The 21,935-nt window shown below is 47.1% G+C and overlaps 1 protein-coding gene across 6 annotated transcripts in view; it reads left to right on the forward strand.

The window, feature by feature from the left end:
• Positions 1-2,513: 2,513 nt before the first annotated feature.
• FUBP3 (far upstream element binding protein 3) overlaps positions 2,514-21,935 on the forward strand; it is a 37,196-nt gene continuing 17,774 nt past the window's right edge. For 3 of the 6 annotated variants that reach the window (XM_050320228.1, XM_050320232.1, XM_050320233.1), the window contains exons 1-8: positions 2,514-2,642; positions 8,740-8,845; positions 14,462-14,512; positions 14,995-15,028; positions 16,609-16,658; positions 18,240-18,311; positions 18,979-19,036; positions 21,634-21,796. In XM_050320228.1, coding sequence (XP_050176185.1) covers positions 2,550-2,642; positions 8,740-8,845; positions 14,462-14,512; positions 14,995-15,028; positions 16,609-16,658; positions 18,240-18,311; positions 18,979-19,036; positions 21,634-21,796 — 627 coding nt within the window. In that variant the 5' untranslated portion in view covers positions 2,514-2,549. The remainder of the gene's footprint in view (positions 2,643-8,739; positions 8,846-14,461; positions 14,513-14,994; positions 15,029-16,608; positions 16,659-18,239; positions 18,312-18,978; positions 19,037-21,633; positions 21,797-21,935) is intronic. The other 3 variants (XM_050320229.1, XM_050320230.1, XM_050320231.1) reach the window with 3 other exon arrangements.

The raw sequence follows: 21,935 nt of genomic DNA on the forward strand, positions 1-21,935 counted from the left end.
CCCTTTCTTCTAAAATAAATGGGCTTTTTGCTTAAGAAAATGATCCCAACTTCAGAAAGGAGGAAAGGCTGGAGATCAATCAGTGAAACAGAGGTGACTGGCAGCAGATTGTGCATCCCAGTGAAGAAGCAGCTTTCCTGCTCTTGGAAAGCCACCAGATAATTCCATCAGCCTCAGCAATTCCTGCCTGCTCGTGTAGGCACAAATGAGATGCAGGAAACTGGAAAGAGCAAGAACCAGCCGAGGAGGAAGCAGCGCTATGTGGGACATCACTGGGGTTTTGAATTTCATATTCAGGGCTTTGGGAAATGGGGTCTGGGATCAGGGAACCTCGGACTATTTCAGGCTCAGTGTGTAAACCAGACCAGGAGCTGGCTGCAGACTGGAATGTGGGAGGTGCCATTCAAAAAGGACACCCCTGAAAAGCAGCAGGAAGGGCTGAGCAGGGCCCTGCTCAAGGAACAAGCTTTGCATGTTTTTTTGCATTAATCCTGGACTAACTGGTCCTTGCATCATCCTGGAGTCTCCTGCTGTTGAGCTGCAGTGGGAGGGATGTGGCTGGGCGCTCAACCAGACCTGGGGGCTCCACGGGGATGCACGGGCACCTCTGGGAGCTCCAGTGCTGGAGCACACGGACACTCCACGTCCAGGAGCTTTGTGGAAAGTGTCACCAGCACCGTGGCAGTGCCCAGCCACAGCCACGTGGGTCAGGGACACAGTCCTCAAACACAGGGGCCAGGCCAGGCAGGGAACAGGCACTGTGGGTGATGTGTGTCCATGGAGGGGTTGAAGGGTGGCTCTGGTGGGGCACCCATGGATGGAGGGGGTGGCACAGCCTGGCACGGGATGGCACAGGCAGGTGGAGGATGGCCACAGGTAGGGATGGAATAGCACAGGCAGGGATGGGATGGCCTGGGATGGCAGGAATGGGATGGCACAGGCAGGAACAGGATGGCACAGGCAGGGATGGGATGGCACAGGCAGGGATGGGATGGAACGGGCAGAAATGGGATGGAACAGGCAGGGATGGGATGGCATGGGCAGGATGGGATGGCAGGAGCAGGGACGGGATGGCAGGAGCAGGGATGGGATGGCAGGAGCAGGGATGGGATGGCAGGAGCAGGGAAGGGATGGCAGGAGCAGGGATGGGATGGCACAGACAGGGATGGGATGGCACAGACAGGGATGGGATGGCAGGAGCAGGGATGGGATGGCACGAGCAGGGATGGGATGGCAGGAACAGGGATGGGATGGCACAGGCAGGGATGGGATGGCAGGAGCAGGGATGGGATGGCAGGAGCAGGGATGGGATGGCACAGACAGGGATGGGATGGCACAGACAGGGATAGGATGGCACAGGCAGGGATGGGATGGCAGGAACAGGGATGGGATGGCACAGACAGGACTGGGATGGCACAGACAGGGATGGGATGGCAGGAGCAGGGATGGGATGGCACAGACAGGGATGGGATGGCACAGACAGGGATGGGATGGCAGGAGCAGGGATGGGATGGCAGGAGCAGGGATGGGATGGCACAGACAGGGATGGGATGGCACAGACAGGGATGGGATGGCAGGAACAGGGATGGGATGGCAATAGACAGGGATGGGATGGCACAGACAGGATGGGATGGCAGGAGCAGGGATGGGATGGCACAGACAGGGATGGGATGGCACAGACAGGGATGGGATGGCAGGAACAGGGATGGGATGGCACAGACAGGGATGGGATGGCAGGAACAGGGATGGGATGGCACAGACAGGGATGGGATGGCACAGACAGGGATGGGATGGCAGGAGCAGGGATGGGATGGCAGGAGCAGGGATGGGATGGCACAGACAGGGATGGGATGGCACAGACAGGGATGGGATGGCAGGAGCAGGGATGGGATGGCACGAGCAGGGAAGGGATGGCAGGAACAGGGATGGGATGGCACAGACAGGGATGGGATGGCAGGAGCAGGGATGGGATGGCACAGACAGGGATGGGATGGCAGGAACAGGGATGGGATGGCACAGACAGGGATGGGATGGCAGGAACAGGGATGGGATGGCAGGAGCAGGGATGGGATGGCAGGAGCAGGGATGGGATGGCAGAGACAGGGATGGGATGGCACAGACAGGGATGGGATGGCAGGAACAGGGATGGGATGGCACAGACAGGGATGGGATGGCAGGAACAGGGATGGGATGGCAGAGACAGGGATGGGATGGCAGGAACAGGGATGGGATGGCAGGAACAGGGATGGGATGGCACAGACAGGGATGGGATGGCACAGACAGGGATGGGATGGCAGCAGCAGGGGTGTCCCCGGGGGTTCCCCCGCTCTCCCCGAGGAGGGGGGGTCCACTCAGGGGGGGGTCCCCTCAGGGGGCGTGCCCTTCTCTGGCCCCGCCCCCCACCCTCACCCAATCCCCTCCCCGCCTCGCTGCAGCGGCCCCGCCCCTCCCCGCGCGCCCCCTCTCCGCCCCGCCCCCCAGGGCCCTTCCGGCGGAAGCGGGGGGCTCCTTCCCTTTCCGGGCGCGGGCCCGGGCGGAGCGGGCGGGCCATGGCGGACCTGGCGCAGGGGCAGGGACAGAGCGCGGCCCCCGTGGGCATCAAGCCCGAGGGCTTCGTGGACGCCCTGCACCGCGTCCGGCAGGTGAGGCGCCGGCGGGCCGGGGGCGCGCGGGAAGGAGGGGGGAGGCGGCGGGGGCGCCGCTAGGCCGCGGGGCTGAGGGAGGGCCGCGCTGCCCCTTCTGCGCCCCTGGGGGTGTGCGGGGAGGGGGGCGGCCCGCGGCCGGCTGGCTCTGGGCGGTGCGGGGAGGGGGGGCTGGTGTTACTGCGGGTTTTAAGCGGGGCCTTGTGTTGGATCGGCCGGAGAAGGGAAGGGAGCAGGGCAGGGGTCCGAAGCACCAGGAGCGGCTGAGAGAGCCGGGGAGGCTCAGCCTGGAGAAAAGCAGGCTCGGGGGTAGCCTTCTGGCTCTCTGCAATTCTTTGACAGGAGGGGGGAGCCCGGGGAGGGTCGGGCTCCATTCCCAGGGAACAAGGGACAGGACGAGACGATGTGGCCTCAGGCTGTGGCAGGAGGGAGTAAGGTTGGATATCAGGAGGAATTTCTTCCCAGAAAAGTTGATTAGACATCGGAACGGACTGCCCGGGAGGTGGTGGAGTCCCCATCCCTGGAGGTGTTTAGGGAAGGACTGGACATGGCACTCAGGGCTCTGCTTTAGCTGACAAGGTGGTGATGGCTCACGGGTTGGAATTGGTGATCTCTGAGGTCTTTTCCAAAGTGGTTGGTTCTGTGATTCTGTGAGTGAAAGCCTTGGCAGTGCAAGAGCTCTGCATTCCCTCCAGGGGGATCAGGGAGGTGCTCCCCAGAGGAACCTCCGAGCTTGCGTGGTGCTGGAATGGAAAGTGTCAGTGGAAGTGCCCAGAGCTGCAGGAACCAGCACCCTCGTCTTCAGCACGGGACATTCCAGGTGCTTGTGTGCTCCTCGATTTGTGGGAAGTGGCTCCAGGACCAGGAGCTGCTGCTCCCAGGGGCAGATGTTGTGACTGTTCATCCCATCTCCTGTCCCAGGTGTTTGTCCCACCCCTGAACAGCTTGTGCTTCACTTGTGTTCAGTGCCTGCACCATAACAAGGTGTAGCACAGCTGAACAGCAGGACCACGGCCCACCTGGTGCTCAGAGACCTGGCTTTATTCTCTCCAGGTGAGAGAGATCTCCTCCTGTGTCCCAAACTCCCTGTGATTCCACTGAGAGACCTCTGGAGGAGCAAAGCTGGGCCCTGAGATCCCTCAGGGGCTCTCTCTGGTGGGACTGCAGTGCTTTGCCCTGGATCAGTGTGGCAGCCAGCCTGTGTTAGATCAGCACCCCCCACCTTTCCAGGGACACCAGGTCTGTTTTCCTCCTCAGCACAGGCAGGGGGGGCTGAGCTGCCTCCCTGGTGAGCTCATGTGTCACCTCTTTCACTGACAGAGCCCCCCTGGCCCTGATGTGTGGACACCCAGGGTTACCTGCCTGCTGCAGGTAAATTGAGGGGTGTTGCACTCTGCTTGTCTCGACCTGGTTGTGTGTTACTGGAGGCCTCTTGATGCAAAAAAAAACCCATCTTTTTTGCTCTCTGATAATATTGCCACCTGCCAGCAGCTGAAAAACTCATTCATGTACAAGAAAATAATTATTTGCTGGTACATTGCAGCTTGTTGGGGTTATTTTGTGAGCGTGTTTCAAGTCCAGAGGAGGGACACGAAGTTGATGAGGGGGTTGGAGCCCTTCCCCTGCAAGGACAGGCTGAGAGAGCTGGGGCTGTTCAGCCTGGAGGAGAGAAGGTTGTGTGGAAACCTCACAGAACCTTCCAATGTCTGAAGGGGCTCCAGGGAAGCTGGAGAGGGATTCTTTATCAGGAACTGGAGTGATAGGACAAAGGGGAATGGGAGTAAATTGAAAGAGGGGAAATTTAGGTTAGATATTGAGAAGAAATTCTTCCCTGTGAGGCCCTGGCACAGGTTGCCCAGAGAAGCTGTGGCCGCCCCATCCCTGGAAGTGTCCAAGGCCAGGTTGGACAGCGCTTGGAGCAACCTGGTGTTGGGCTAAACCACAGCACTAACTGCAAATTGATCCAAATTTGTGTTGCCTGGGTGCTGTCCTTGTGTTTGTGGGGTGAATCTGTGAGCCCCCAACAACCCACATGTGAAGGACATGCAATAACAAATACTTCTGTGCCTCAGCTGTGGTCACTTACTTGATTTTGCTGTTGAGTTCATTATACTTGCTGTGCTTACACTGCATGTGCTGGGTTTCCACGAGTTAGTCTGAGCTGGAAGATTTCAGCAGCGACCTTCCTGCTGCCTTTTCATTCTGGAAACGAGTGTGTTGGGAAATGTGGGCTCTGCACGTGTTTGTGGGAGCACAGTGTCCTACATTTTTGTGCAGTGATTTGTTTGCTGCCTGTTGAACATGGGGTTTTTTTCCCACTGGTGTTTGTGGGACGAAAAGAGCTGTCGGAGTGCTAAAATACTTCCCTCTGTCTGTGAAAGTACTTGATTTAATGTAGTTTTGTAGAGGCTTTGTAAGGGAACAGGTGGTCTTGTCCTGCACAGGACTAAATTGTCACTGGGGACTTGTTGCCTGAAGTCAGTGAAGGTGCCCTTGATTGCTCAGGGGATGGATATTTGCCTCACCACCCAAGCAGTCTGTGATGGAACTTCCTGGCTGAGGATCAGGTGGGGTGTAGAGGCAGTTCCATTTACTCCTCATGCTTCTGTGGAGGTGCTGGCAGAGCTTTCACCAGGGGTGTTTAATGCTGTGTTTGCCTGAGCTGTGCCAATCTGGTGTGTGGATCTCAGATTTTGTGCTGGGTTTGGCCTTTGCTGAGTATTCCTTTTGCTTTAGGGGGATGAGGGAGCAGAGCAAAAAACAACTTCAGTCATAGTTCTCACCTCATGGGTTGGTACATCATCCCTGCCTTGATGTTTGAGTCTCTCAGGGTTTAATGTCACACATAAGAGCAGTAATCAAATTTACTAAATTCAGTTCTTGTGAGAGCCGTGACACTGTAATCAGGCTGTGGAATACAGTGCTTGCTTATGAATAACTAAACAATTCGGGACAGGGAAGGCTTTCCTCATCCAGGGAAAGCGACTGCATTCCTCAGAGCTGCTGGGATGTGAGATGACATAGGAATGAGAACCCTGGAATGGTAAAGCCGGTTGGTTGTGGAAGGTTTTGTTGCTTCCTCCAGAGCTCTGGAGACACCAACTCGAGTGTTGTGCTCAGTTGACTGGGAGGAGCAGCACAAGCACTGGAACAGTCTGAAGGGTCAGATGACAGGGCCTTATTGTTGTTTTGTGTTTTATTCTGCTACTACCTAGAATTGGTGATTTTATCGGTTGCTGTTCTTTGCAGGGCAGCACCAAGAGGTTTTTCCTAGAAGCTGGGCCTGTTCTCTTGAAAGCTGAATTCTGCAGATGTTTGTGTTTGAGCCCTGCTGTGCCCAGCAAAGAGGCTTCATATTTTAAAGTGGTTGCTTTAGTACACCGTTTTTAATGTCTGTTAAAGGTATAGAAGGACAGAAGTGCAAGGTGTAGGAAAAAATGTGTCCCTCACACAACTTCGTGGAGTTATTGTGTTTTTCTTGGCTTTACCACTGCAGTTTGTAGCTCTGGTTTGTGCTGTGTCCTTTCAAGTCTTTGTTGGAGAGCTTGATTTTGAGGAATTCAGGTGCAGGAACAGTGATGCTTTTTTTTCCACTGTATTTCAGAGCTTGGTAAAATGGATGTGTTGTGTTAAGGGCAGAAAAAACCCCTAAGACTGACATACAGCAGGACAAAAGCAGTGGCTAACAGCAGAACATTACTCAAGGTCATTTAGGCAGATAAGGGCTGGGTCTGCTTACTTTTGCTATATATTCTGATTTTTGTGCCTGCCCCCTGCTGAACCTGACATAAAGACTGAGCTTCCCATTTTAAGTTGAACGTGAGAAGTTCAGATGTATTTTAACTGCCACATGTACTTTGAAAGGCTGAAGCTCTTAATTTTGCAGGGTGGTTTTTCTTCCCTGCTGTGGCGAGGTGACATGTTGTCTGCCTGTAATCCGGTGGCAGCTGGAAGGCTTTAGAGATAAGGGTGCAAGTTTAAATAAAGGGGGGGGGGGAAAGGAGGAAAATATCCCAAAAGCTGATAGTGTAAAAATATCTTTAACATTCCTGATTTACCCTTTACTTGGAGGGTTCTGTGCCAGGGTGGTCACGATGTGCAAAACCAGAGAGGGTGTTTGCAAAGCTTCCCTGCATTGGGAGCAAATTGGTGGGTGATTTCACCTCCAAACTATCACCCATGACTGACAGGTCATGACTGACTCTGCTAACACAGAGTTTGTGAAGGGGATGGTAAAATCAAATGTCCCAAAACATGTCAGCATATGTTATACCTGGCACTGTTCCTTTTGGTCTACATTGCAAGTTATTTAGGTGGAAGGTGCTAATAGATGGTTGTAAAATATATTTTAGAATTTCTGTCTGAGTGTTGAAGTAATCAGAATGCATCTGTGGTCTTGGTAGATTCATTAAATCCTCCACATCCCAAATGTAAGGGGAAAGCGTGTGGGCAGAGGGGCTGGATCCATCAGCACAGCATTTAACAAAAAAAGTGTCTGGAGTGGACAAGGTGTGGTAATGCTTTCAGAGCCAGCTTTCTGGGGGCTGACTGCAGATGTTGATGTACAAAGCACTTGTCATCAGAGCTTCACTGCAGGATCATTGTGCTGGTACCAGAGGAAGATTTTACTCTCTTTCTGGCATTTCTGACACGATGGAGTTGTTGACTTCCTGGAAGGAGACAGGACAGAATGGAATATGAGGAGAAAATGGTCCAAACTTGCAGCCCTTTTCATGCAGGGCATTGAACAAAATGTTTCCTATTCTCTCCCTAAAAGCAGTGCCCTCAATCTTTCAAGATTGTTTCAAATAGCTTTTTTCAGTACCCTGTGGTTCTGAATCTTGGGCAGTTGTTTATGCCACTGCAGCAGAAGGGAGTGTCAACAACCACAGTTACTGGAGATGTCTTTCTCTTGCAGTAAAACGCAAATTTTAGAAACACCTTTAGATGTATTTGTCATTTAAAACACGCTGTGTAAAATGCTCTTTCATCTCTTCCTGTTACTTATTCTCCAGTGAAATCCAGATATAATAGAGTGAGATCAGTCTCCTGGTAAAGATCCTATGCAATGGTTTTCTTCTTGCTGTAAAAGGAAGCAAATGCTGTAGAATACCCTGTGCTTTATATTTGTTCTGTAACTAATTTGTTCTGCACTTGCTCATTACAGCAAAGTACTTTAGGTAGGCACGGGGTGCTGTGGGACTGCAGTTTGCCTGTCCCTGGGAGGGGGTGTTAACTTGGGGTGCAGCACCCAGGGAACACCAGTTAGCTCAGAGAGCGGGTGGAACAGTGACAGCTCCCACATGTCACTAGAGATGAGCTTAACTTTTCACTTTGAATAAGTGATGTTTAGGTGTGTGCCTCACCTAGTTTATCTGCTTACCTGAGTCCCTTACTGTGATACCTGACTGTCTCTTCTTTCCTGTAAATAAACTCCTTGCTCCCTGGCTTGGCAGGGAATGGCAGTTCCCCCTCTGGAAGGGTTGGAAGCAGAGGCACAGGCAGCACTACTCCTGTTTGTGCTGCACTGACCACTCCAGGAAATGGAAACTAATTCTGGGCTGATAGTTTACCCACTGGCTTATTCCTCATGCAAGCAGGCAGAGTGATCCAGTCTCTCTGACAGGGAGTTCCCAAACCTGTCCTTGTGCTGTGTGTGTTCACATTGTCCCTCTGCTCCCCCATGGATGTGTGAGTGTGCATTTCTGGGTGTCTGGACCTGGACACGAGGAATTATGTGTCCTCCCACACAGCTCTGCTGGTGGCAGCTTCTCCAGGACAAAGTTGGTGAGCCAGTTTGAACCCTCCTCTGTGCAAGATTTAGCTTGTCAGCTATCATTGAGCAAATAATCCTGAAGATAATGTTCCAGGGAGCAAATGCCTGCTTATGATCAGGAAGAGGAACTGGGTGAATGCCATCTTTAATTAAGCAAATATTAAAAGCAAGCAGAAAATTGTGTACTTTACAAAACACCTTGTTACAAAGCCACCTGAAAGAAGCTTGGACTGGGGTCAATGTCTTATTGGGAGAGAGTGTTTTAGCTGTGGTGGCGGAAACTTCAGGTATGCTGATCAAGCTTTTATTCTGTTTTTATAGATTGCTGCTAAAATTGGAGATATTCCTCACTTGAATAACTCTACAACCCTTGTGGACCCGTCAGTCTACGGTTATGGAGTGCAGAAACGGCCCCTGGATGATGGAGGTAAGCTAGCTGTGATTAGTCATTCCTGGGGATGCAGCTCCTGAAATTCATCCATGGAGGCAGCTCTGTCTGCTTTCAGGATGGAAAACACATCTTCCTGTGTATAAAAATTTTATATAAGATTTCTCTGTGCTCTTTAGTCTGATCTGAAGGCATTAATGTTAACATGAAGCAATTCTTTGTTAGTTCATGAACTTGGGGAATTTTAAGGAGAAAAGGTATTGATGTAAGTTGATGCAAGCCGGAAGAAAACTTCCTATATTAATTCAGGTTTATTCATTGTTTCTCTTCAAGAATTCTGAAGTCTCTGAAGCTTTTAACCTTGGTCCCAGCCAAATAATAGTTTACTGAATGGACCTTATCTGGTAACTGTAATGAGTCAATATTGCCTGAAGTGTTACAGCTTTAAGATAAGCCATTAGTGTCTTATCTTTGGTGGAAACAACAGAAATGTTAGAACAAGAGTTTTCTGGTTTTGACAAATCTAATGATGTGCATTGTTACAAGAAGTGTTTAAACTCTATTATCTGCTGCTTTATAGATGCAAAGAGCTCACCTTTCCTTGTGGTTGATTATGACAAAAATGAACAACGCGGCTATGTCTTCCTTTTGCTATTTGCTCTAGTATTTTTCCTGACATAGGTAGCCCTGCAGGGTGATTCTCTCCTCCCATGGATATGTTCAGGAACACTGAGGAGATAAGCAAGGCTGCTGCTGAGCACTTTGTTTTGAAAAGAATTTTTTTCTGCCTGATACAAAGGCTGAAAATAACTGCACGTCTGCTCCTCAGTCTGAAAGAACATGCTGGAGCATGGGGAGAAGCTTCTTTTATGTGGAGCCTCTGGCTTGCAAATGTTACTGTTTTCTGAACACATGCCACCACCCACTTCTGTTCTGTTCTCTGCTCTTGGCTCTGTCTGAGCAACAGGTTGCTGCTCCTTTGGTGGGGGGGTTTTAGGAAAGAAGGGATTTATCTGGGGCTGTATCTCCAGCTGGAGTATCACTGTATCTGTGAGAAGCAGGAGGTCTGGCATTGCTGGTGGGTGCTGGTTGTGCAGGGGAAGGTGCTCAGCCATCACAGGCTGTGCCCATTCCCTGGTGGGGAACGCTGAACTGCTCTGAGCTGTGTCTGAATAGCTCTGGGACACGGCTGTGTGTGTGAAAAAGAATAAAAATAACCTTCTGGGAACCAGTCATTCACAACATTTGCCCTGCCTCTGGCTTTCATTGATTCATCAGACTGAGGTGTGAGATCTGACCTCTTGACAAAATGGGTTTTAGGCAATTGTAACACGTGAAATGGTTGTAGGGCTTAGTGACAGCACAGGTTAGACTTTGTACTTAAACTTGCACCGGCGAGCCCGTGTTTGTGTTGACACACACCGTGTCAGTATTGTTGCAGTCTGGGCTATAAATGCACATTACTGCTGGTTCCTTGTGCTGTGATACAGAACTCCGTGGAGCAGGTATTGTTCCAGAGGGGCTGCTCCTGACTCCTGTATTCTTGTTCTGCTCACCCTGTGTTCAGTTCTGCACCTTGTCTGTAACTGTTTTTAAAGTGTTGTTGTATTTGCCCTTTGGTTGCTCATATACATCTGTATATAACTTTGTCATGCTCCCCTCCCAAAAATGTGATCTGTGAGATCTTAGAGGAGAAATGATGGAAGTAATGTTTTTAGAGGATTGGAATGTCACCAAAAAACAGGAGTTGTCAAGGTAGGAACAGGGATTGTATCGCTTCTTTCAGCTTTGGTTTTATTTCTAATGGCATTAGCAAGTCCTGTATGAGATACAGGTGTCCCTAACAGGACACTTAAGTTAGCAAATCACTTTCCACTTGGAGGGGTGTCAGGATTGCATTCCCACATTTTTCTCCATTTTCTGCTTGTCTGTGAACCACAGTTTGGAGGCATTGTCAAGAAGCAATTGTGTTGTTACATATGCTCTAAAAAATATTCTAGTGCAAGGTTTTGGATACCTTTTGCTGCTCTGGACAGCTTGGAAACAAATCTGGTGGGAAATTTACCCCTGTATACTGCATATTCACAGTTGGGTGCAGGTCTCATTGCTTCCTTATCCCTGTGCAGCTCTTGGGAAATTAATGCAGTTGCTAATACTGCTGAAAACATTGGCTCCAGAGGAAGTGTTTAAGGTGACAGGAAAACTGTCTGTCTTTCAGGACAATCTAATTCTTCTCGTCTGTTTTTGTAAACAGCTGCTGCTGTGGCTGGCTGATGGCAGCTTAGGAAGTGCTCTTAAGACAGGTGACAGCACACTGATCAAAACAAATGCAGCTGCTTTTAAAGCATTTCCAGGAAAAATAGATTTGTCATCGTGTTGGAAACCAGAATGTGAGTGCTTTTTGCACTTCCCTTAACTTTAACCCTCATCTGTAAGCCCAGCCCTGGTGACCTGGCCTGGGGGTATTGGATGGAGCTTGAGACTATTATTCCTCTTTTCCCTGGCTTCCTTATTTCCCCTTTCTGGAAACAACCTTAAAATAATCCTGAAAATACCTGTGGTGCAGGGAAGAGAGCAGGTTGTACTGCTGCCAGGAAGTTGTACCCAGCATTTCTGTGGCCACTTGCAGGGGTTAATGTTTCCCAGCAAAGGTGGGCATGAGAGACAGGTGAGTCCTGCAGAGAGACCTGGTGGCATCTTGCCTGTGGCTGCTGCTGAGGACAGATCCCAGCCCTCCTGTTAATGGCCAACAGCTTCCCCTGGCCTCCATTCTAATTAATAGCTCCCTCTAATTACCAGCACGATTTAATAAATGTATTTAATGCTAAATAATCTTTGGAGAAGCAGCCTCCTTTTGTTCAAAGGAAGCAGGGATCCAATCTGCTGGGAAGAGACTGATGAGAATGTTACCTTTGTTTGCCTTGCTTTGGGCTGCTTTCAAGGAGTGTCCAGTGAGATCTGTAGGGTTCAGCAGCAGCGTTGCAGCTGAGGGCTGAGGCATCCTTTGATTCCAGGAAAACAAAGGTGAGAGACCTTGGAGAAGCTTCACACACCACGCCCCTCGACCCCTTTCACCTCTCCAAGCTCCTGTGGTGCACCCAGATATGAGGATGGCCTGTTTTGGTGTAATAAAACTTCGTTTTTGTGTCATCTAACACGACATGATCAAGTTGTACAGAGCACTTTATTTCTTTGCTCCAACGTGGTTCCAATAAAAATAGTGGTAGGAGGAAGGAAACTTCATCCCTGTCTTGCTGCTGGTGAAAGTCAGTACTGATGCTCCTTGACACATCAGCAGCAGCAGTGGGACCAGGGCAGAAGGCCAGATCTCTTGGCAAAAGGTTTAGCTTAATGCACAAAATGCCACTATTCTGCAAAATTGCAACTTTACAGATGACCATTTTTTAAATAAGGCAGTTTAAGGGAGGGGAAAAAAAACCTGTAAAGATTTGCAGTGGAGGCAGACACAAAAATTATTAGGTTTTGACCATTTAATTAAAGAAAAACCTTGCAGTATTTAATGATGAAGGATTAGGTTAACCAATGTCTTGTAGCTTTCTAAAATTTATGATGACAGCATTTTGGCTCAAAAGTATGAAATGCAGCCCTGTTCCACTGCTCTCTGGGAGATGTGTCACTCTGATTTTATTCTAGCCATGAAGGTATTCTTGACAAGATTGTATATTCCCATCATGCACATTAATTTAGTGGGAGGCACTGCTCTGTTTTATGGGGTGGAAAAAAAATCCGCATTTGTTTTGAGTGTCTGTTAGGTGGAATTCAGTTAAGGTGAAGTCTAAAGCAGAATGAAGAGTTATCAACCAGCAGGTGCCATTAGCGGGAAATTGTGCTGATTTTATTCACTGTTTTTCCTTATTTGCAGTGAAATGACTGCAGTTACAGTTAAATTGTACTCAATAGATGTAAAACGGGGAAATGCGTGCGTGGCTTGTCAGAGTTCAGCCCCCTCCTCGGTGTGAAGGGAGACAGTGGAATGGTGCATCAGCTTTTGGAATTACAGCGAGCAAGGGCTGCCCCAGCCCTGCTCTCTATTAGTTCCTGTTTTTCGGAGCAAAATGGGCATGTTGGAAAAGGAATGGACCTTCAGGTTGTTGGAACCGGGAGCCACGTTGTTTTTTTCCCCACCAAAACAGAGGGAGATCATAATTGACTCGAAGTAAATGTTTTCCAGTTCTCTCTCTGTGTGCCTTCAGTCTCAGCTCTTGGAGAGGTTATCTGTGAAATGTGGAAGGAATGGTCTCTCACAGAAGTTATTGTGGCATTATTTTTTTAAACTAATTTGTACAATAAACCTGCATTAAGGCTGATACCTGCCTGGAGTGGTGAATGACTTCTTATGTTTGGGTAGGAGACTTGGAATGGGTTGGACACCTTGTTATGTACATCCAAAGCCTTAATTCCCTGGCTGATTTAACTTCCTGTGCTCGTACAGGTTTCCCTTAAGAAGTTGTCTTTTTCAAGTGTAGGATTGTGTTACAAAATGAAGGCTCTTCCCTTCCTTGCATGAACTTGGGGAGTTGATTATAGGATCTGTATCTGTCTCATAATTTGCGGGCAGTGGCTGCAGCGGAACGGGCTGCTCAGAGAGAGAGCTGCCACTGAATTGAAATGCCAAGTGGATATTTAAATACAGCCTTGCACAGTTCAAACCACTCTTCCTGGCATCTTGACAATGAGTGACCTTGGCTGTGGCAACCCCACGCCACACCAGTAGCCACCAGACCTACTGGGTGTAGTAAAAATATTCACAGTGCAGTTTTGGGGCAAGATTCTGAATTTGCTCCTATTTGCTCAGCTCTGTGGTAGGAGCTTATCAGCCAGAGCAAATAATCCCCATTACATCACCCACCTTTTTCAACTGCAATATTCATAGTTATCAAATTAGAGCTTTTTATATTCAGGATGAGAATATGCAAAGACAAATGTAGCAGAGTCAATAAAGCAGCAGTTGTCTTATCACTGAGCTGGGGAGAGTAATAAAATATATGTAGTGTCAATATTATGGTCCAGAACTGTTACGAAGGTATTGACACGCAGCAGGAATACACTATTGACTCTCTTTGTCTATTTTCTCTGAGTAAAGTGTTTGGCCACAAACTTTATGCATTTTCCTACCAGGTTTAGAGAGTGTGGGATGCATCCACTTTCTATCCCTGCCAGCTGATTGCCAATTTATTTCGGGTCAAAGAATGTGCAGCTTGCTGCAAGGTAGTTTGGAACAGCATCTTTATTATCACAGCTCACATGTTGGCCAGTTTCATTTGTTTTGCTCCCTGTGCCCTCCAGGCATGCAATATAATCTTTCAACTGGTTGTTAGCACCAAATGGTCTGGTTTTTAGCTGGTTTGCTGCAGGCAAAGTCCAGTAGGAAGCCCAGCAGGGAATGTGTTCCCACTTTGCATGAGCCAGTCTAATGATATTTTCCCTATTAACATTTGGAAGAAAGATCTAATCTGTTGAGGTTGATGGGGGTGAGAGAAGTCTGTCTAAGGGGTGTCAGTGGGGAGATAACTGATCATAGGTGGACCACCAGAGAACATGGCAGAAATGCCTGGAATGTGTGTGTTCAGGAACATGTGTTTGGTTGGGTTTAAATACTGTTTGGGTGACTTAACAGACCTATTCCTTTAACAGGTCTCCGTGTAAGTGGGCTCCATGGAGCACAGATCAGAGACACAGAGAGAAGTATGTGCCCTAATGCTTTTGGCCTGGACTGAGTGAATCTCTGACTCTGCTCAGCTTTTATTCTTGTTTTTAATACATACCAGTCTGCTTGAAATTTCTCCTCTGCCTCCTCCCTCCCCCCTTTTTTCCCTTCTTTTTTTTTTTTTTTTTTACTACTTTGGGCTTAATTTGGGAAGGGGGGAGGTTAGTTGCAGGGATTTGGGCAGGCAGGATTTTCTCCCATGACTCTCAGCATGGGGAGACACAGATCAATTCCCTATCCTGTGTTCAGCTGGACACTGGGTTATGGTGTGTGTTGATCAAGAAATCCCCTCCTGTTTTGTACCACATAACTCATTCATTTCAGCCACTGAACCTAAATTACTGTTTTGCTTTTCTTTCTTTTTTGATGAAACGGTAAGAACTCTTTTTCTATAGGGATGAAGTTAGTTTATCCGTGCTAATGCTTTGATTTTTTTCCCTTTTTTCTCTCTCTGCCACAGTAGGTAACCAGTTAGGGGCCTTGGTACATCAAAGGTAAGCAGTGGGTTATGTTTTATTATTTATTGATCAGTTCTAATTGTTTATTGATCCACCATCTGTAGTAGTGTTAGGAAGTCAGAGGTTGAGAATGTGGAGAAACTGTCAGCTTGGGTTTTCTCCAGCCTGGGCTGTTTGTTCTGATGGCAAAAAAGAGGAGTTCATGTGAAACTTGGATTTGTTTCCTGTAGATCTGCAGGATTAAAAAAAAAATAAATTCTCTCTCTTCTTTCCTTTTCCCTGCCCTGGCAGGGGGGCAAGAAAGAAAAAGTTTTAAAAGGTCTGGCATTTTGACAAAAGGTGGAAGTATCAAACAGATGTGTTATTGTTGTTATTATTATTATTATTATTATTATTTAGTTTTGTTGGTGTAATATGACCTGGGGTGACTCCTTTGTCAAAGATGGTTTTGGAAGACTGAAGCTGAGTTGTCATGAAGGACATCTTAGCATCTAATACAAATGTCAAATTATCACTTTTTCTCAAATCCTGGTCTTGAAGTGCTGTTTGCCTTGTTTTGAGTAGGAAGGGGGGAGAGCATTTCTAAAGCTGCATTAGCCTGAAGGTGAATAGTAGAGCATTTCCATCCTGACCAGCTGTTTGGGGCCTCAGCAGAAGGGACAAAAAATGTGCATGAAGACTGTAGGACCTTGAATTTTTAATGGTTAAGTTAAAGCTAATGTCCAGCTAGAACAACCCAGAAGGGGTGGGCAGTGTTAGTACTCTTGACTAATAAAGTCTAGTGTGTATTTTATACCTTCCCTAACTGATCTAAAAACAAAAAGTGGGAACATTTTAATATGCCTCACCACAAAACCTGCATTGAATTTACTATGCAGGTGTTTCATTACTTTTTAGATTGCTGAACAAATGGTATGTAATGCATATATGCAGATTTCATGTTCATTGTATTGTGTTTTCCACGAGACAGAAATGACCTTACAAAAGAAAACAATCCAAGTTAATTCCTTTCTATTTGACTGTGGTCAGGTCTTAGGAAACTGCTTTGAGTGCTGTTTTGAGGCAGAGACACACTGAGAAAGTCCAAAGAGCAATAGATATGGAAGTGTTGAGATAATAAGAATTCAGAGGATAATTAAAGGCAACTTTTATTAATTCCAAAGAAAAGAGTGATAAGGACAAACAGGCAAAAAACCCCAAAACACGAAACCTGGGAATATCGGAAGGGGTCATGCCAGGACTGACTTTGATTAGTGTGTCTTGGGAAGAGCGTATCCAGAAGCAGTTGGCAGATGCTGCTTGGAAGGTCTAGGCTCAGTATTAGGGAAACTTTGCCTTTTTTTTGTTAGACCTGTCTGTAAGAATGACAAAAAGAGGTTTTTCCATTGGCTCCATTGAAGATGGCACAGGTAGACTGGAAATGGATCCAACACAGGAGGAGCTGGGTGACCATGAGAGGGCCCTTCAGAAACAAATGATTTTGACTGTGATGTGTGCAGAATCCTTGTGCTGAGCCCAGGTTCCATGGTAGGGGTGTAATTGTCTCCAAATTGTTCTATGTAATAACTATTTGATGGGGTTTTTCTTTCTTTTTTTCTTTTTTTCTTTTTTTTTAGGGCTGTAATAACAGAAGAGTTCAAAGTGCCTGATAAAATGGTTGGATTTAGTAAGTACCTTGGATGCTTTTGATGCTTCTTGATGTGTTTCCTGTGCAGGAATGCTGTTTATTCTGACACAAGTTTTTGTGCTTACCAACCTTTGGATAAGCCTTGTTTAGTGCTGTGTCTTTGTGGGAACCAGAGGATCTGTGTTTAAAATCTAGATGCAAACTGCATGGAAAAGTTTGGTGTCCCTGTAATAGGAACAAGAGCATTTGGTAAAAGTTACTGGAAGTAAATTCCCATTAGCATAATACATACACAAGTCAAAAGTGAATTTATTTCCCCTCATTGAAACATTTTACTTAAATTATGCAAAACCGCGGGAGCTGAAGAAGGGAACCATATTTTAAATGTTAGAATATGAGTTTGACTAAAGGCAAGCTAAAGAAAGAATTTTTTTTTTTATTTTTAAAGAATTAAAGGCAAATTAAAAATTTTAAATTTCTGCTACATTTGCTGCAAGGAAACGCAACCAGATGAGAATTTTTGCTGCATTTGCATTCCTGATACTGTTCTCTTTCAAGCTTGATCCTAATTTCTCTCTTCCTCTTAATGATCATTACTCTTCCTTTCAATGGCACCTCCTGCTGATGTGTTACTACAGTGATTGCATAGACTCTTCCACTGCTGGGTCTCTGTGTATCCCTTCCAATTTGATATATGGAGAGTAAAAAGGAAAATAACAGGCCGTGATAATTACCCCATAGTGCGCCAAGTTTGGTCCCGACTCTAAAGACACCACAAGACTGTAACTCAAATTCCTGCAAAGGAAATGCTCGTTCCTCTCCTGCCAGACCTCTTCATTTATCAGTCTCGGTGCCACACGTGGGGGAACGTTGGAGGGAGGCTTGGCCCTGCGAGAGGGGAGCTTTGCAGGCATCGTCTCTGTCCTGGTTCGGGGGCGCGCAGATGTGGGGGATGCAAACCCACAGCTCAGATGCTTCTTTGGGAGCATCCTGAGCCAGGCATACTTGTTTGATTTGACAGTTTTGCACTTTTTGCAGTCTGGGAAGGGTAGGAATGGGGATTGGGCACAGTCTGTCCTCTGTATGTCTCATTGTGGAACAGCAATGTGTCGACTCTGAGAGCTGAGGGACATGGATTTTTGTGTTCACGTGAGGTTGATGGGGCGCTTCAGGATATAGTGCTGTCTAAGTGCAGACCAGCCAAATAGCATGGCCACTCAGAAATGGCAGTAAAACAGGAATTTTAAAGAAATAAAAGTGGTTTTGTTTTTTAGTCCCCCAAATAACTGGCTTATTGATTCAGGCTGAACAAGATGTACTTAAATTACTCTTCTAGCTGCACTCAAACTAGTGCCTTGTTTCTTTCTTACTATGTATTTCTATTCCAGTGCAAGACAGGGTTTTTGGCTTGTTTTTGCAAACAAATAGAATAACTTTCAACAGTATTTTAATGGGGTTTTTTTCTACTATGATGAATTTGGTCATGCTGTGGATGTCTCTTCTGCAATCCTGGAGTCAAACTGTTCCTTTATAGATAGCTGCAGAGGAGTAAAAGGGGGAAGGTGCTCTGCAGTTACCTGGGAAAATGGTGTGTTCTGATGCTTGTTGAACTCATTTCAGTAATCGGCAGGGGAGGAGAACAGATCTCACGGATTCAGGCAGAGTCTGGCTGCAAAATTCAAATTGCTCCAGGTAAGAGGCTCTTTGTGCTGTGGGTGAACAGGTTTTAACGTAGAAGGGTGTTGTGGCCATTAGATCAGGCGCTTCTGGTGCTCCCGGTGTGTTATCACCATTAACAGGGATACAGGCTGGGCTGACAGGCATGGGAGAGCTGTTATGGGACCCACCTCCCAACCAGCAGAGAGAGAACAGGTTTGTCAGGTGGTTTGGGGAATGGCACAATGCAAATGGGCAGTCCATTCTGTTGAGCTCCCTCCTGGTGGTGCCACTTTGCTCAGCTCTGTGGTTTGCCTCGGACTAGTCTGGTCAGCTCCAACTCCTGGAAGAAGACATTCCAGGAGGGTGGTAGCAGCTCTCCATACAGCTTGCCTTGCATCATAAAAATGGGACCATCCACCCAAATGGGATCATTGTTCTGTGCTGCAGTGCTGTACGTGGAACTGTTGATGAGTGTCATCTGAGTTCTTACCCCTCCCTCTAATTGGTGGGGAAGGCTTTAAAAGAATGCAGACATCCAGTAAATCATTTAAAATATGTTGATCCTGGATGTCTTTGAATTCTTTTGGCATGCTCTGTGTGCAGGGGGGGTGGTGCTTCCATTGGTGCTTGATAGTTACTGAAACAGCCACCACATTTTTAATTCCACGTATTACAAGTTTTCTTCTTGTTTCCTTTGCAGACAGTGGTGGGATGCCCGAGAGGCCCTGTGTACTCACTGGGACACCAGAGAGCATTGAGTGAGTTCTGATTTCATTTCCCTCCTTTTTCCTTCTTTCTCTTCTCCCTAATGCTGCGCTCTGTCAGTGGTGCTACTTGGTTATCAGCCACACCAGCAAATGTTGGCCTAGAGAAACTTGAGGGTCTCTGGAGCATAGAACCTCTTGGTCTGATGCTTTAAACCGTGCACCTCAAAGGCTTTTTTTTTTTTTTTTTTTTTTTCCACTTGCAGTTTGAATCCTCTGCAGAAATTTCCTTGGAATTCCCCTCCGCAGGGTGAGGTTGCTCTTAGGGCACCTAGGATGCAGTTTTCCAACTGCAGCTTTCCAGGATTACTGAGCTAAGCTGTTTGAAGGGCACTTCTCTTCTCCCCTTCGCTTCCCTCCTCCTATTGAGATGACCATCCTTCCAGCTGAAGAGGGGCTGCATGAGGCCTGTAAAGCCTGTCGGTGCCGCTCCAGGATACCCTGGAGGTGTTGGTGTTGTTGCAGAGCAGCATGAGGCCCACTGGGTGCTTGTCTCTGCATCGCTGCCAACAAGAAGCAAAGGACCGAACCCAAGTCTTGATTCTGCTCCTTGCATGGTAGAGACACGTGGCCAAGCCCGCAGGGATTTCTGATCTTTAGTCCTATAGAAACTTTAGGGACAGTGTTTCCTCCCTCCCCCTTCCCAGGAGCTGAGTTTGAGACTCTCACAAACCAGTTGAGGACCTCCTGCTGGAACTGGATCCAGGATCCTCAGGCTTACAGGAACACACTTAACATATGGAGCTGCTCTTTCTCTCCCCAGCCTTTGGGTAGGTGGGTTTTTTAAAATCCATCTGGAAATCTTTGAGTTGCATTTGATAGTGAAAATACATGGGTGCAAAAACTGTCTCTCTAAAGAGAAGACACTCATCATTCTTCCATTCCTAAGAGATCTAAGGGTACTTAAATCTCCTTATTCTACCATAATACTGCAAGCAATGAGCCAGAATAAATATAATTGGCAGACTCACATTATAGGGCAGGCAGTGTCTTCTTGCTGGTATTGAAGTGCTTTTTCCCCCTTTAGCAAAGGATATTTCAGAACAAGAGCGAAATATTAAAAAACTGGGATGCCTGATGCAACTGGGGGAGAAGGGGGGAGAGTCGTAGTTAAGACTTCATGGTTCTGAAATAAGCAGTTACATGTCATGTCCTTTAAATAAAACATGAATACATTTAAAAGTGAGAATACTTGATTTGTGAAGCAGAACATGGACATGGAATTAGGTGAAATTTAATTTACTTTTGTGCTAAAATTCTTGTCAAGGTGGTTGTTTGAAGTATTTTTTTCAGGCTACTTGTAGAAAAAGAGAATGAAGAAAGGAAACCAATTAGATGTCAGACTTCCTGAGAAGGGTTTTGTGAGGAATGTTTTCATTAGTTATATCCAGTGGCAAACTTAACAGGGTTAATTTCCAAGTGACCCCCTTCTCATCTGAAATATGTTGTGTATTAACTGTTGCGGTCTCTATATTGTGACTAGAAGAACTTTATGCAAAATACGAAGATAGGTAAATAAAACTCTTTAAGACTTTTCTAGAATATTTGAAGTGGGCTTCCAGAAATTTCACCTTTTCCCTTGTTTTGTGAGAAAATCGAGAGCAAGCAGTGCTCTGCTCTGTGTGGAGCCTCAGCACCACCCCCTGAGCTGCCTTGGGTGAATGTCTGCCTGAAGGGCTGACTTTGTACTGGTTCCTGAAATCCCCAGAGAGAAGACAGTCATTCTTAGGGTGCCACAGCTTGGTGTGAAGTGGAGAGAGGGGAAGATGCTGCATTGGAGTGATCAGGGAACCTGTGAATTTCTTCGACTTTCAGAAGGGCTGTGGGACAAGGACAGGAATGGGATGTGGTGATATAGGAGTCTTCCAGATGAAGGGCAACCCAATCAGTTACCTCTGACATGCTAAATATTTTAGTGGAGGGATCTTTAATCTCCCAAATGCTTCTTTGTGTGTCTCTTCTCACCAGGAGTAGAAGAACCCAGTCTTTCACTGGTGGCTGCTGCAGTATCCTTGCCTCACTTCGCGGTGTAGCTTCAGCACCTACTGCTTGGAGCAGAGGCTGTGTTAGGACAGTGTTCTGATGCTGCTGGTAAGAGCAGGCAGAGAAGAGCAAGGCAGTTGCCTGGGACTGATCAGAGAATGGTTAATCCATGGACCGTGTTAGTATCAGAGCAGTGTGTCCTTTTGGTCTTGACTGAGAAAGAGAACAGAGTTTGAGTTTTACCAAATACCGTATGTGTTAGAAAAGTTCAGAACCTAAAGCATCTTCATTGAAAGTAAGCACCCCAAATGCTGTAGTCCAACTATTGTCCTTAACTTCCTAAGAGGTCAGAGCATGCTGCTGCTCTTCCTTCTCTCTTCCCCTTTCAAAAATCAAACTGCTTATTAAGTAATCATGATAAGGGAAAATAGATATCAGGGAGTTAAAAAGAAAAAGAAAAAAAGGCAAACATTGTGCTGACTTTGGTTTCCTCCATCTTTTCACTTCTTCTCCTCTCCCTGATCACTTTCCATTCCGGTGGTTCCTGGTCTCTTGGTCACATGGAACAATGTTGTCTAATGGTTGTTTCCCTCGATTCTTTTCCAAAGACAAGCAAAACGGCTACTGGGGCAGATTGTAGATCGCTGTCGGAACGGACCTGGTTTTCACAACGATGTTGATGGCAACAGTACGATTCAGGAGATTTTGATCCCGGCATCCAAAGTGGGTCTAGTCATCGGCAAAGGAGGTGAAACAATAAAACAGTTGCAGGTGCGCAAGATGCATTTCCTTTAGGGCTCCTCTTCCCTACTGCAGCTTCTCTAGATCGACAGGAGCGGGCTGAAATGGAGAGCCTAAAGTGCTCTCACCTTCTCCAGCAGGGACTACTCTTCTGCCTTCGGAGAGCTGG

Source organism: Myiozetetes cayanensis, unplaced genomic scaffold (assembly GCF_022539395.1).
Source record: "Myiozetetes cayanensis isolate MyiCay16 unplaced genomic scaffold, myiCay2020 scf23, whole genome shotgun sequence".
Taxonomy (NCBI): Eukaryota; Metazoa; Chordata; class Aves; order Passeriformes; family Tyrannidae; genus Myiozetetes; species Myiozetetes cayanensis.